The 14,673-nt window shown below is 37.6% G+C and overlaps 2 protein-coding genes across 2 annotated transcripts; both read right to left on the reverse strand.

The window, feature by feature from the left end:
* Nucleotides 1-614: 614 nt before the first annotated feature.
* Nucleotides 615-7,058, reverse strand: LOC130170916 (5-hydroxytryptamine receptor 3A-like). Its single transcript, XM_056378620.1, has 9 exons — nt 7,004-7,058; nt 5,841-6,001; nt 5,683-5,727; nt 4,062-4,168; nt 3,610-3,779; nt 3,003-3,163; nt 2,135-2,345; nt 1,824-2,033; nt 615-916 (listed from the first exon to the last, which is right to left on the reverse strand). The coding sequence occupies exons 1-9, from the start codon at nt 7,056-7,058 to the stop codon at nt 615-617; spliced, it is 1,422 nt and encodes a 473-aa protein (XP_056234595.1).
* A 1,661-nt stretch (nt 7,059-8,719) lies between these two features.
* Nucleotides 8,720-9,616, reverse strand: LOC130170505 (5-hydroxytryptamine receptor 3A). The gene has a single exon (XM_056377824.1). It carries the CDS (start codon nt 9,324-9,326, stop codon nt 9,045-9,047), a length of 282 nt encoding a protein of 93 aa, XP_056233799.1. The 5' UTR covers nt 9,327-9,616; the 3' UTR covers nt 8,720-9,044.
* Between the last annotated feature and the right edge of the window lie 5,057 nt (nt 9,617-14,673).

A 14,673-nucleotide genomic window follows, 5' to 3' on the forward strand; every position in this document is an offset into this window, starting at 1 on the left:
CAGCACCTGCACCTATGGGAGTTAAGATGTGTTACATTTTCCAGAGCTGTTTGCTGTGCAGTTGAACCATGTGACTTTTGGTAGACATATATTTACTGCTCAGTGTTAAGATCCATAGCTGAAACATTCCTTGGATGAGAAGTGTACGGAGCATTTAAAACACAGGGTCTGTATCAAGCAGCTAAGAATCGCTCTTAGGAATCATCCTGAAGCTTTAATTGGGATTTAACTTTTGACCTCAGAGTGCTGGCAATAATAGATGTTGATTAAAGGATAGGTTGGCAACAGTCAGGTTTCTTGCTGTAATCATTTTTCCTGTTCATACTGGCTGCTAAAAAATCACTTTCTAATGTATTTCCATTGTAAATGATGGGTGACAAAATCCACAGTCCTCATAACCTACAAAAATTCCAGTTCTTTGAGGTTTACCTGGAGCTAATATGAGGCTGGCCTGAATGGGGATAATTCATCATGAGAAGTGATACAAAGTATTGTCTGAAATCTCTGAAAGTAATAAATTATAACCTTTAAAAACATGTTTTTATGCAGAAAAAACAAAAATCAAACAAAACAGTGCCATGTCCAGTCAAACTTGACATAACTCTCCCGCCAAGTCAATCTTCCAACGAATGATTCCAGATCCAGATAGATACGATGGTGATAAAGCTGACTGAGATGAAGATAATGTACAAGCCGAACAGCAGGCGGTCGATGACTACCCCAATCATTTGCCATTCCTGTGAGGTTTTTGTCCCTTGAAAGTGGTGGTCCATCTGTAGGCGGATGGACATGAGATCTCTGCTCAGTTTCCTCAGTTCATCCAGGGCCATATCTGGAGGGGGTTTGTCTAGAGGTGTATCACCAGAGATGCTCTCAAGATTCCTTGAGGAGATGATGCTGTTATTCATTGCATTGTCTGTCAGAAAGCAACAGATGTTTAAAAGTACACATTTACATGGGTTTAAATGGAACAGATCTTAAACAAGGACCTTTAAGCACAACACAACTGACTGTTGCTAAGTTATGACTCTGTTCAGGATCGAGGTTCAGTGATCAATCAAACTCGACTGTTTCAGAACTTTGGCTGTAATTTCCTTATAGCCTACTCAATCTAAGTGTCTACATAGGCGTTGTACCACGGACATTAACACTAATGTCACACTACATGGACATTAATGCAATCCAAATTGCATTTTCATGCTATTTTCTTCTGTTTTACAAGAGTAACTACAGTGATTGTTCACTGTTCTCTAGGCTTTGCCAAAACATGGTAACCTACAACTCAATGCTGTGCCAGAACAAATCTTGAGTATGAAAAAAGACTTGGAGCATAAAAATATGCTTCAAAAATGCATGCTGTTATGTTGCCTGTGTATGCAGTTGGATTGATTAAAGAAGTGTATTTTTGCCATTATATATGCATGAGACAGATGACTGAAACAGCTGATTGCTTTCTGAATAGACGTACTGCTTGTCTAAAATGACATAGTTAATTGCAGGAAATGTATTAGAAAACTATGTGAAAATCATGTGCCAAAATCCTCTTGCCAGCTTTTATTCCAGCACTTTCAATTGCATCTTACTGAAAACTGAGTGAACTGTTGAAAAGTATGAGATGCAATTACAAGCTTTGGAAAAAGCTACTAAATGGAGTTATGATTATTTTGTCAAACTGCTATTTACAAGATTAAGGAAGAAGAATGAACTGTCTTAGTCAATTTCCTTTTCTATTCTAGACCATTTTTCAAATGAGTTGCATACAAAATTATTTCAATAAGATGTAGCACCATTAGTAGTGCAAAATGTAATTAGTTATAATATACCTGTAGCAAGTGGGCGAAGGGAGACTGTGACACGGTTGCTCTTTTCTCGTGGAGGGAGACAAACAGCAATGGCTAGATATCGTAACACAAGGACGCTGAGCCAGTGAGGCACCGCATTATACTGGCTGGAGCTGAACTGGATGTTGGTGATAAACACTGTCTCCAACAGGCTGGCCACCATCAGAGCGAGACTGACTGAGAATAGGACATCTGCAGTAGACAAAAAAACAGAACGGTTAAGAAATGAAGAGATACTTTTCAATCAGACTTTATTAATTTTTAAATCTACTTATATCATAGGTGTCACTCACTCATGAGAGGTGTTGTGTCCCCAGTGACAGGCAACAGGTCGTTCATGATGAGTAGGAAGACAGTGTAGCCCAGGATGAGGGTCATCTTGAAGGCAGATCGGTCCACACTCGCAGGAGGCAGCAGGAAGCTGAAGAGGTCCAATGTCATGAGGAAGCAGCTAGGGATCAGCAGGTTCACCACATAGAGGATTGGTCTGCGTCTCAAAATGATCTTGGGATGGGATGCAATTACAAAGCTTGAAGGTTAAAGCCAGCCAGATATTACCATTAATAAATGAAACCTTTGTTTGTGGCACCTTTGATGTTCCCCAAGGGTCCATTCTCAGTGCCTTTAGTATTGCTGTTTACATGCTTCCACTATACTGACAGATTATCCACAAAAACAACATCTACTACAATCACTTTTTAAAACGTAATTCTATATCCAAAACCCACAACCAAACTTTAAACTTTTTAATTTAACTTTTAATGACTTGATTGTGACTTGTCTTATTGTGTCGCTTGTTACTCCATGAATCAGTTATAACATTTAGCACTGTGGTTGTGAGCGCTGGAATGTTGTGATCTATATCAAGTTTTAGTCTTTAGTATTGCAGTACTAAAAAGATAACATTGAGCTGCATCCTGGGATACTGAGATGACTGGGTTGAAAAAAACTACACAAGATTGTTTCATTTTTCTATAAACAAAATCTTCAGAAGAATAATTTCAAAGATTAATCACATAAATAAAACCGACATATGAGTTTTACACACAGTTTCTTTACGATATTTCAACTGTTTTAAAGGGGATGTTTAACATATAAATACTGATATTCATCATATGAATACAGAATGCAGAATAAAATAAAAAAGTTAAAGGTGCTCACATAGAATGTTATGTCAGAATAGCTTCCTTCAGTTATCTCCAGGGTATTTGGAGTTACTTTGATATCCGCAAGCTCCCACTCCCCTTTGGTCTGCATCACTTTCCTGGACTCAGCCAGAACTGCTTCAGCTGTGTCACCTTGAATCATCTTTATGTCTGAAGCTGGAAAAAAAAAAAAAGTTGTTCATATTTGATTCCCAGTTTTTTCCACATCTTTTTAATCCACAATAATCAGTGTACAATAATTAGCAATCACCAATGAATGAACCTACAAACATAAAAGTACACTAAGTATCTTCATATTCCTCATTCCTTCCTTCCACCCCTATGCACCCAGGTAAACTAAATGAAAGAGATACATATGCACAAACACCAACATATACATACATTTAGATACAGTGCATGTATGTATATATATATATATATATATATAAATTTATTTACAATGAATTCATTTTTAATTTACACTTAATACATACTAACCGAAGTGACAATTTTTTGTTGTACTCTGAGTACAAACCTGTCACAATTTAAACAAAACTGTAAGGTGGACTTGTGGCTCTGAGATCAGTTTTTGATATGTTGTGTTGTTTTCTTGGCAGACTTACCATGGTGTAGATGTGGTCCAAAGGTCAGAGAGCAGTTTTGAATATCAAAGGGGAAAGTGTAGATTTCTAATTGGCAGGAACTGACCACTCTGACTGGTTTATCATCAAAAACACGACCTGTGTTGTATAAGTAGACAAAGGGAGTTTTCGGAGATTTATCCTCGTCCATGCTGGAAAAGAATATGATATAAAACATTTCAATTGCACATATATGCTTTAAATGGATACTGGGATATTCCACTCAGATTACTCTTATCCTTAGTTTTTGTAACTAAACCACCAAATATTTAAATTTGGGTACAGTTTTTTTGTTTGCTGTTGACAACATTTCTAAAATGGTACCAATTTGATCAAAAGAAGCATAAAAGATAAAACACTATGTGGTCTGATTCCTTTTGTTTTTGTCGAAGGTTAAATAAGTTCAAAGACTACTGAAGATCCTTTTAACTTACAACTCTGAGATGCTGACGTCTGGGACCCAAAGCTTTTCCCGGGGGACAGAGACTCTTTTAGTTCCACATTCCTTCTCATCCCAGCTCAGTCCCTCTATATCCCACTCCTACATTGAACAGAACAATAGTGTGATGCACAGCTAAGAAAATGGCAAACACTTGAACTGAGACTCTGCTTACTTTAATTTAAAGGACAAATCTGGAAATATTCTATATTTTGTTGTTGTCAACAAATCCTATGAACAAGTATGGTTCCATAACATAGTTGAGTTCAAGACAAGTGTGAGGGCCATGGTTAGATGTATTTTGACTTCACTTGGATTGACCCTAAGAGGCCCAGCCTGCTGTCTATTCAAACATGCCTCCTCCTCTATGCTTTTCTTTCCTCATCCGACACTTTGAATAACATTAAGTTTCCACCATTATCAATTCATCACTTCAGTGCAGGCACCTTATGTCCCTGGGGATGGCATATGGTTTCCTATCTGCATAAAATAAATCAGCCACATTTATTAGTGAGAGTTGTTATATTGTTACAAACCCCTTCGACCCTTTTAGATTTTTTAATTGACTGAATCTGGTTAAGCAAGTAGCTTAATTTATTCTACAGCTTTGGTAAATGCATTTATTTCATCTACCCCAGGTAATTAGAAAAACTATTTGAATTTGATTTGCTGTGTTTTTTCTATGGAGCTCACAGTTTACACTAAGTGGGATTTTTCTTTCACCCTTACTTTGTGTGGTCAGGCACGGTGAGTGGGAGGTTTTACATTTCATGTGTAAGTTCCCAGGCCCCTGTAATTTAGGTATAAAACTCGAGAAGGTTAATTAGATATTTCTTAGTGTCTCAGATATTGACGTGATGGCTGATGGAGTTTGACTGCTGACTGAGATACATAAGAAAAGTTGCCTTGCTGTAGATCTGTGTGCTCATGCAATGTGCCACTGCACAGGCACTGCAGTGTCTGCTGACAGTGCAAGACTGTAATCTGACTTTTCGGCCCACTTGCCCTTTTAGAGACACATTCTCCATTCCCTGGAACATATTGGTTTCTTTTGATGGATATTGAGCCATTCAAAAGAAAATGGTACCATATTTGTGACCCAGTCGGTCAGTACTAACCAATGAGCCTTTGAGATCCATTAGACAGTAGGGAAGTTAGAAAGTATTAAAAGATGGACAAATGCATTGTTGGATGCTACTGTCAAGATCACGGTATTAAAATCAGGCGTGGGCAGTAATTGCTTGGCATCAATGGGCAAAAATTCCATAATCACCTTTCAGCATATTGTGATTGTAGTGAAGCTGTCTGAGAGCAAACTAAACGTCTGCATCTCCTCGCGATTTTGTTTTCAGGCTTTAGAAAATGCAGCCTGTGACGGGAGACTTTGATCATTCACAGGTCTTTTTTGAGAGAGACTGTTCCTATTGGCATGTTCTCCAAATGCAGATGCGTGTGCAGATTAAAATTCTGGCATGTGGGGCAAAGTTTCTCATTTTGATTTAGCCTCTTCATCTATGTTTCCATTTTTCAGAAAGAAACTCTACAACTCTACAATAAGGATAGTATAGAAATAATTCTGAAGAAAGTTGAGTTTTGTCAGTGCTCTGAAAACTTACCAAGATTTGCCATATGAATGTTGTCAAGGACTGGGCTTTTTCATTCTATGGAGGAGACATACTTATGATTATTAATGAATGAAATCAGTTACAGTATACTTAGCTTTGCATGTGTATATGCGGACATGAATAGATGTTTGTGTACATCATGGACTCACCACTCCTAAAATTCCCACCAAAGTAATATCGACAGTTATGTTAAGTGTATCTGAAAACGTTTTTACAGGTCGAAGTAGTTTTTTAGGAAATAATTCCCTCTCAAGGGCATCAAACAGGGATTCAGGAGTTGGGCTGGTGCAGTTCAATGCTGCAACATAACCTGCGTTCAAAAAGAGAAAAAATTATAAGATAGTTCAAATAAATATATAATTCTTTAATTATTATTTTGATTTGCTCAGTGGCTTGGCAGGTCTTTCTTTGTATGCTGTAAAGTGGGGTAACCCTTCATGAAGGGATGCCAGTAAAACCACCACCACCAGTTTGCTTTACTCACTTTCTGGTGCGACACAGAAGCATGTTATTGTGTCAGCTTAGTGAGCCAGTTTTTATTATTTTTTAATTATTTTTCTTTTGGTTGTAGCTATTTACAGCTCAAGCATTTTGAGCCTTAATGATGATGGATTACCATGAAATTTAGTGCACACATTCTTCCGCCCCTCAGGAGGAATTCTAATACATTCAGTGATCTTTAAACTTTTCATCTAGCGCCATCATATCGGGTCATAATTTTAATTGGTGCATGACCTAATACCTGCAAACTAATCACGTAATCACAGAATATTATCATGCTGGCATTAAGATTTGGCTCACAGCACTACTTTACCTTCATACTGCATCACAGAGCTTTGCTATGCTAAACTAGCTGTACACTCTTGGTCTTAACATATGTTGTACTTCTCTCTATTTGCTAAATAATTTGGTTTGTGAACAGGAATTTATTTGCTGTATTCTTTTCCCCAGTTTAAGATTTTACTTCTTAAGATTTCTATTTTTTACTTCAGTTTTTTTTCACACAGTTCATAAATATCTCATGACAGTATGTATTAATGTGGCACAAAACTCTTGTAAATTATAAATACCCAGTCATACATGCTGTAAATTCAAAGCTATCATCATGAACTATCATCATCACTAAAAACACAAACATTTCACTGTATTCCAGTTCTTTTGTATAGCTTGTATTTTCTTCCAAATCATTTTGAAAGTTTAAGCTTCATAAAGCTTTACATGTGGATGGGTTTCTGTCTTACAGCTTTCAACAGATCATCTTCCTTTTTTGTTTTCCTTTCTTAGTAAATTGTCAAAATTCTTTAGTCCTTACCGTGCAGCAGTGAAAAACAGATGAAGATAAGCCCAGCAGTCTTTACCTCTGTCATCTTTTCTGTGTGAGTGCAAACATTTCCATAAGTTAAAGGAAAGTGTCAACAGTCTTAACAAATGTTGCATCTTGTTTCTGATTGGCTAAATTTAGCCTGACCTCACTCATTTTGCTCTGAGTTATTGCTTGCATGTCTAGTTTGTCTAAACATAAGTGCTGCACAAATTAAGTAAAACTAATCAAACAAGGGTGTGACCGGTTTTCTTTACATCATTAAATTATATTGTAGTTTTGTATAAGTCTTTTTATTTTGGCAGTTTTCCAGTCCTGAACAACTATTGTAAGCACACACAGCTCAACATGAGTCTTAATCAGCACTCACATTTGCATCAAACACAAGGGTCAAGAAAAACCCATAGAAATTGTTTTTGAAAACCTAAATATGTGAAGATTTAAAAATTCTCAGCTACGTATATCTATACAGTCTAGTTAGCAGTTTTTAAAATATTCAGTGTGAAGTGTTACTCTCCTCTGCACTCATATTAACTCATTTATCTGAATGTAATCAGATATAAATATGTAAAGAAACACACAAGAAACAATTTTCATAAAGTTCACAGCAGCTTCTTATACCATGAAATTGATTTTTTCCTACAATGGCAGACACAGTTTAACTTTATTACATATTAATATGAATATTAAGCGCAATGGAGGCAGTTTATGTCTTCTGTTGTGTCAGTGTTTCACATTACAGAGATGTGCAGTCCTGCACTTAATTTGCTTTTAGATTTGGGAAAACTGAAGAACTGTAAAGACACATAAACAGCTTTGTGCTGGGTACTACAAACCTCTGGGCAGGAGAGATTGTTGTAGGTCCAGTTGTTTGAAAAAAAATGCAAATATTTGTTGCTTAACCGACAATGCAAGAGACTAGTTAGGACCTTCAAGAACTAAAGGTTCACAATCCACACTGGGGGTGTTGGAAGAAGGTGATATAACTAAATAGAAACACAATGATAGTAAAACATACCAAGATAGTTTTTAACACCTTGAAAATGAAAATGAAAATAAAACTCATTTTTTTGTTGTCACTGAAACAGTTCTATAAATATCAAACCTCCAGGTACAAAAACTCATCATACAAACACTAATAAATAAGCTTATTTGCAATCAACAGTTTTGCAGCCCTGATTTCAGAGCAAAAAGTGGGGCGAGAATATAGTGCATCTTATCCTTGATTGGTCTTTCCCTCCTTCTGAACTATTTGGAGAGTCTAACAAACAACCCTGTTTGTTGTTTTATTTACATGTCATTAAAGTGTTAATGAGAAGTTGGTTACATTTACAAAGTCCGTTAATTTTGTCAGTTTTCCTGTCCTGAGCAAATATTGTCAGCATACACATCAAATCAACATGCGATGAGCTTGAATCGACACGCGCACACACACACACACACACACACACACACACACACACACGAGACAAAGCCACTGAAATTGTATTGAAGAACTTTAATGTATGAAGGTCGTGGTTATGCATGAAATTCTTTCCAGTGTATTTTTAGTGTTATCAGCATTACTTTGCATTCCACTCATATTCACTCATTCATCTGAATGTAATCGATATAATCATAAAAAGACACGCAAGAGACGACTTTCATAAAGGCATGGCAGCTTATTTTATTACTCTCAAAATGAATTTTTTTTCTAAAATGGCAGACACACTTTTACTGTTTTACATATTTATATAAATAATACATGCAAAGGAGGAACTTGTGTTTATAAGTTTCATGAATATGTACATCGCCCACTGTGAATGTCACCATTCCTAGATCAATAAAAGTGTGGCAAACAACATCAGAAAAAGAGAAGATATAGAACCTGAAAATGTACAAACAGGAATGCCAGACAACATTAATATGATAGGTTTCAGGGGGGAGAGGAAGATGATGATGATATGAACTGGCAGATCACTCGTACAAATAATAATTCACAAATGCCTCCAAAATATGAAAAACAAACAAACTTACTGACTAAAAAGGATAATCAGGCTATGTTGTGTGACTGTCTCCAGATAATGATGATGGTAATGAAGCTGACTAATATGAAGAGGATGTAGAGGGCGAACAGCAGGCGGTCTATGATCAAACCCACCTGGATCCACTCCTCCGAGCCCTGGTTTCCACTCTGCTGCTGCTCCAACTGAAGGCAGAGAGCCTGAAGCTCCTTACCCAGGCTCCTCAGCTCCTCCAGGGCCTTGTCCTCATTCAGTGATCTTTTCTGCACTGGAGCGCCGCTGTCCTCTTCCACCAGAGAAGAGACTTTCATTTCTGTTGCAGAGGAGACACAGGAGGAGGGTGATGGCAACTTCGACTGTTTATATCAACATGTCCAAAAATGTCTGAAGCTAGTTGAAATGCACATGACTGCATGAATAATTTTGCCTGTGTAAAATCACATCCCAGGTCTGATATACTACCTTGTGCTGCAGGATTTTGGATGACTGTGTTGTCTTTTACATCTCTGGGCTTTGGAGGAAGCCGTACCAGTCGGCCCAGGATATGAAGAACAAACACACTGATCCAGTGAGGAACTGGAGAGTAGTTAGCGGAGCCAAACAGCAGGTTGGTAATGAGGATAGTCTCCAGTAGACTAGCCACCATCAGAGCCAGGCACAGAGACAGAAAAACATCTGGGATGATAATAATAAGTCCCTTTTAAAATGAATTATTAAGTGATTTTATAGGCACTTAGGTCAGTGGAAACAAGCTGAAAACACAATACAATCACATACAATATCATCACCTTTTAATCTGATATGGTGAACGTGGCATTGTGTTTTACACATCAGGCAGATACAGAGTAACATTAACATTCATTTAGAGTCGTGATTCTGCCTTTCCTGATGAATCAAAGTCCAATATTTATCCTCCTTTTATTTCCGATTTTGGTCTCCACTATATCCTGAGGGAAATTGTGCTGTTTAGCTGCTAAATGCTCCATTACACTCATGAGCTAGTCGCCAACAAAAACAAGCACATATGCTAAACACATAAGCCTAATAGGAACATCAAAAGTAAGAGGATACATTCTGGTTAATGCAATATTTGTATAAAAGGGAATTTAAAAAGATGAGTATTTTGAAAAAAAAAGAAGCGCCGCAATCTAGGTGCAATTCTGGATATACAGTATAAACAGGAGCCAGCACTTTTAAAAATGACCAATGACAATATGAAATGTCGCAGTGAAGTTTAGATGTGATAACATTAAACTATGAATAATGCATTTTCTGTGGTCTTGAACACTGGAATGAAAGAATGGAATCAGAAAATGGTCAAATTATGTAATGAGCCAACAATGCATTTACTCAGTTACGATAATAGTACTTATTTCATTTCATTTTCAGCAGGTTTTATCCATCTTGTGATAGCAATTTTCAAATATGTGTTCTTTTTGTAATATACTTATTAGCAATGTGAGGTTTGCATTTCTTTTTTTCACATTTAGGATTTTGTTGTGGCCAGATTGACTACCAACAACAAGAAATAAATATTAATGAAGGAATTAGCAACTGACTTATGAGAGGTATGGTGTTTCCAGTGACAGGCAGCAGGTCGTTCATGATGAGGAGGAACACGGTGTAGCCCAGGATGAGAGTCATCTTGAACAAGGACCGGTCGACTTGCTTGGGAGGCAGCAAGAAGCTGAAGAGGTCCACTGTGATGAGGAAGCAGCTGGGGATCAGCAGGTTCACCACATACAGGGTGGCCCGGCGCCTCACTGATACCTGCGGCACAGTCGACATACACAGCAGCGGGTAAACATGACTTTTCTCGAAATGTCTCTGATGCTGGTGGTATACTGCGTTAAGAGTTACAAAAAGCTGACTACAGCATGATATATTTTACATGACTTTATATGATAATAGTCATGCATCCTCAGTATGGTAAATGCAGTTTATATTATGCTCTGTGATGGACTCATATTTTATTTAACCATAATATTTAATACCTTATACTGTATATAAACTATACACAGTAAAACATTTAGAGGCATAAAATAGATAAAACAGTACAATATGGGATTAAATAGTTACAGTATAGTATAGTATGTAATATTTCCTTACATAGAAACGAAGCTCCTCGTACAGGTCGCCATCCCCAGATGGAAAAACGAATTTCTTCATCTTGATTCCCACTAGTTCCCACTCACCCATAGTTGTCATCACTTTTTTAGAGTTTTCTAATAGTTTCTCTGGATTTTCTATGAGGCCGATCTCCATGGCAGTAACTGAAAGGAAGATATAATACAGTTTGTGACATTTAATCCATTTTATAATTACATAAATTAAAAAAATACTAATTTACCAATCTATTAAAACAACAACAGAAAGAAAATACAGAATCAGTTTCTTACTGCGGTGTAAGTAGGAGTTGAAGCTTAAGCTGCAGTTCTGGATGTCAAATGGAAACGTGTAGATGTCAAGCCTGCATGAGCTGACCACTTTGACAGGCTTGCCATCAATAACGAAACCATCAGACATCAGATAGCTGTATGGGGTAAATGGAGCTGAATTCTTCTCCATACTGCAGAATGAGAAAAGACGCAAAACCCAGTAAATGTGATAATATACTTTCTCTCTATATACTGTATATTCTGCTCATGACTCATTGGCATGAATGAGGTTAAAGTGTGGACAGTCTTGTGTTGTACTGAAGCCTTGAACATGTATTCCCACATTCCCATACACAGAAGAGCTTTGGTGAGGTGTTAATTAATGTATAGTATTTGTCAACAACTACAATTTGTCCTCTGAAGACATATTTTATGTTATGGATATATAACTGTGTTTTACCATATTCGCATTTATTACTTATGGGTGCCTGCACCAGGAATTAAACTAAATTATAGTGTTATAAGCCATGTAAATGAACTCATGATAAATGCTAAATGGGGGGGTGTTTCCCCACTCTTAATAACCTGTTTCCAGCTGTATTAGGCAATTATTATCATCAAAAAACATCTAAAGAACCCACTGTACGCAACCTGCCCACCATCAAATGGCTGCTGATTGCGTAAATAATATGTATATATGTTTTGACTCGCTTTTGGAGCCAGCCTCAAGTGTTCATTCAAGGAACTACAGTTTTTGGCACTTGCATGTTGGCTTCATTTTTCGGTCCTGGAGGTCGCTGCTTGGTGGGGATCAATGGAGATCAGGTTAGTGAAGTGTATAAAGCTACCCCACAGTTCAGGCTAAGCACAACAGATGGTACTTACAATTCATTGATGACTATGTCTGGTACCCAGAGCAGTTTTCTTGGAACTGTAATCCATGAAGAACCGCACTGTTCTGTGTCCCAACTGATAAACTCATTTCTCCACATCTGTAACACGAATAATACAGATGCAACAAATACATACCTGACTACATACAATATAAAACTAGAGCTTTCAGGTGATGTCTGGTGGGAATAATGTAGCCCAGGTGGTTGCAGGTATGACCAGCCTGTTATATTTTGAAATGTCATATGTTCCCATTTTAAAAGATGAAAAAATTGAAAAGCAGCAGTGTTGTCTTAATTATTTCTTACTGAAAACTTTTTATTTTGCCATTAATAAGTTACAGTATATGATTAGTTTTGTGGTAGATTACAGTTCTCTGTTGTTGGTACACAGTAGAATGGGCCCATCAGGTTACACTGTTTTCTGATTCCCAAGCCTGGAGAGAGATGAACAACCCTATCATTGCTTGTAAACTGTGAAATCGCTTGCAAAGTACTTACTAAAGATTGCCAGATAAACGTTGTCAAGATTTGGGCCTTTTCATCCTGAAAAAGAACGAGCATTTGGTCAAATGTATTCCTTCCTTACAGATGTTTTCTTGTATGGAAAGTTGTTATGATCATTGTGGTTTTTAGATTTTAGAACCAGTGACATTTCGATGAACTCATTATTATAAAGTTGACTTTACACTTAAAAGCAACTGAATATGGCTGAATACTGAATTGATTTTAGTGTCCCTTACCACCCCCAAAATGCCAAACATGGTGAAGCTAATGCTGACATTGGTAATGGTTGACATATTCATGACAGGTCGAATGGAGCTCAGTTTGAAGACTGGTTGAAGAGCCTCCAGCAGGGAAAGCGTGTTAGGTTGAGAGCAGTTCAGCATGGTCGGGCTGCACCTAGCTACAGTGGAAAGAAGAAATCGGTCATCATTAAAGGAAACCTCACATTGGCTGCACCGAATTACAGCTAATGTCAAAGGCTACTAATTGTAATGTAAGTTATAAATGAAGTAACCTTCACAAAGCAGGAGTCCTTAAACAGCACCAGAGGGGCAAAAGATGTAATGATGGTGGGTCAGCATGGTTTAGAAATATCCTATGGCCAATTTTGTTTTTTAATTTAAATTTAAATTTTTAGATTTTTTTTTTTTTTTTTTTTTCAGTGACCGATCCCTGCAGAAGGCCCGGTCTCATTGTTCTCCCTCTGTCCTGAAGAATGAATGCTCACAAATCGAACTAGTTAACTTAGATTTCCCTGTGTCATTTTGTTTTAAATGTTTTTACAACATTACAACAGGCAATCAGGTGAAGTTAGCAGCACTACAGACTGAAAAATGAGTGATATGAAATATAGTTAGGCCCAGAAATATTTGGACAGTGACACAAGTTTTGTTATTTTAGCTGTTTACCAAAACATATTTGGGATTCAATTATATAAAGTTAAAGTGGACAATTGACTCAGAAGGCTGCAAAAAAAAAAAAAAACAAGGCTGCATGGGCTCTTCCCTCGTTAACCTGTCATCAATTAAGCAGTTAAAAGGTCTGGAGTTGATTCCAGGTGTGGCGTTTGCATTTGGAAGCTGTTGCTGTGAACACACAACATGAACAAGGAGCTCTCAATGGAGGTGAAACAGACCATCCTGAGGCTGAAAAAACAGAAGAAATCCATCAGAGAGATAGCAGAAATGTTGGCCTAAATAATGGCCAAATCAACAGTTTGGTACATTCTGAGAAAAAAAGAGTGCACTGGTGAGCTTGGGAACTCAAAAAGGCCTGGACATCCACGGAAGACAACAGTGGTGGATGATCGCAGAATCCTTTCCATGGTGAAGAAAAACCCCTTCACAACATCCACTCAAGTGAAGAACACTCTCCAGGAAGTAGGTGTATCAGTATCTAAGTCTACCATGAAGAGAAGACTTCATGAGAGTAAATACAAAGGATTCACCACAAGGTGCAAACCATTAATCAGCCTCAAAAATAGAAAGGCCAGAATTGACTTTGCCAAAAACCACCTGGAGAAGCCAGCCCAGTTCTGGAACTGCATTCTTTGGACCGATGCGACTAAGATCAACCTGTACCAGAATGATGGGAAGAAGAAAGTTTGGAGAAGAATTGGAACAGCTCATGATCCAAAGCGCACCACATCTTCTGTAAAACATGGTGGAGGCAGTGTGATGGCATGGGCATGCATGGCTTCCAATGGCACTGGGTCACTTGTGTTTATTGATGATGTGACAAAAGACAGAAGCAGCCGGATGAATTCTGAAGTGTATAGGGATATATTTTCTGCTCAGAATCAGCCAAATGCAGCAAAGTTGATTGGACGGCGCTTCACAGTACAGATGGACAATGATCCAAAACATACTGCAAAAGCAACCCAG

This window comes from Seriola aureovittata, chromosome 6 (assembly GCF_021018895.1).
Source record: "Seriola aureovittata isolate HTS-2021-v1 ecotype China chromosome 6, ASM2101889v1, whole genome shotgun sequence".
NCBI classification, from domain to species: domain Eukaryota; kingdom Metazoa; phylum Chordata; class Actinopteri; order Carangiformes; family Carangidae; genus Seriola; species Seriola aureovittata.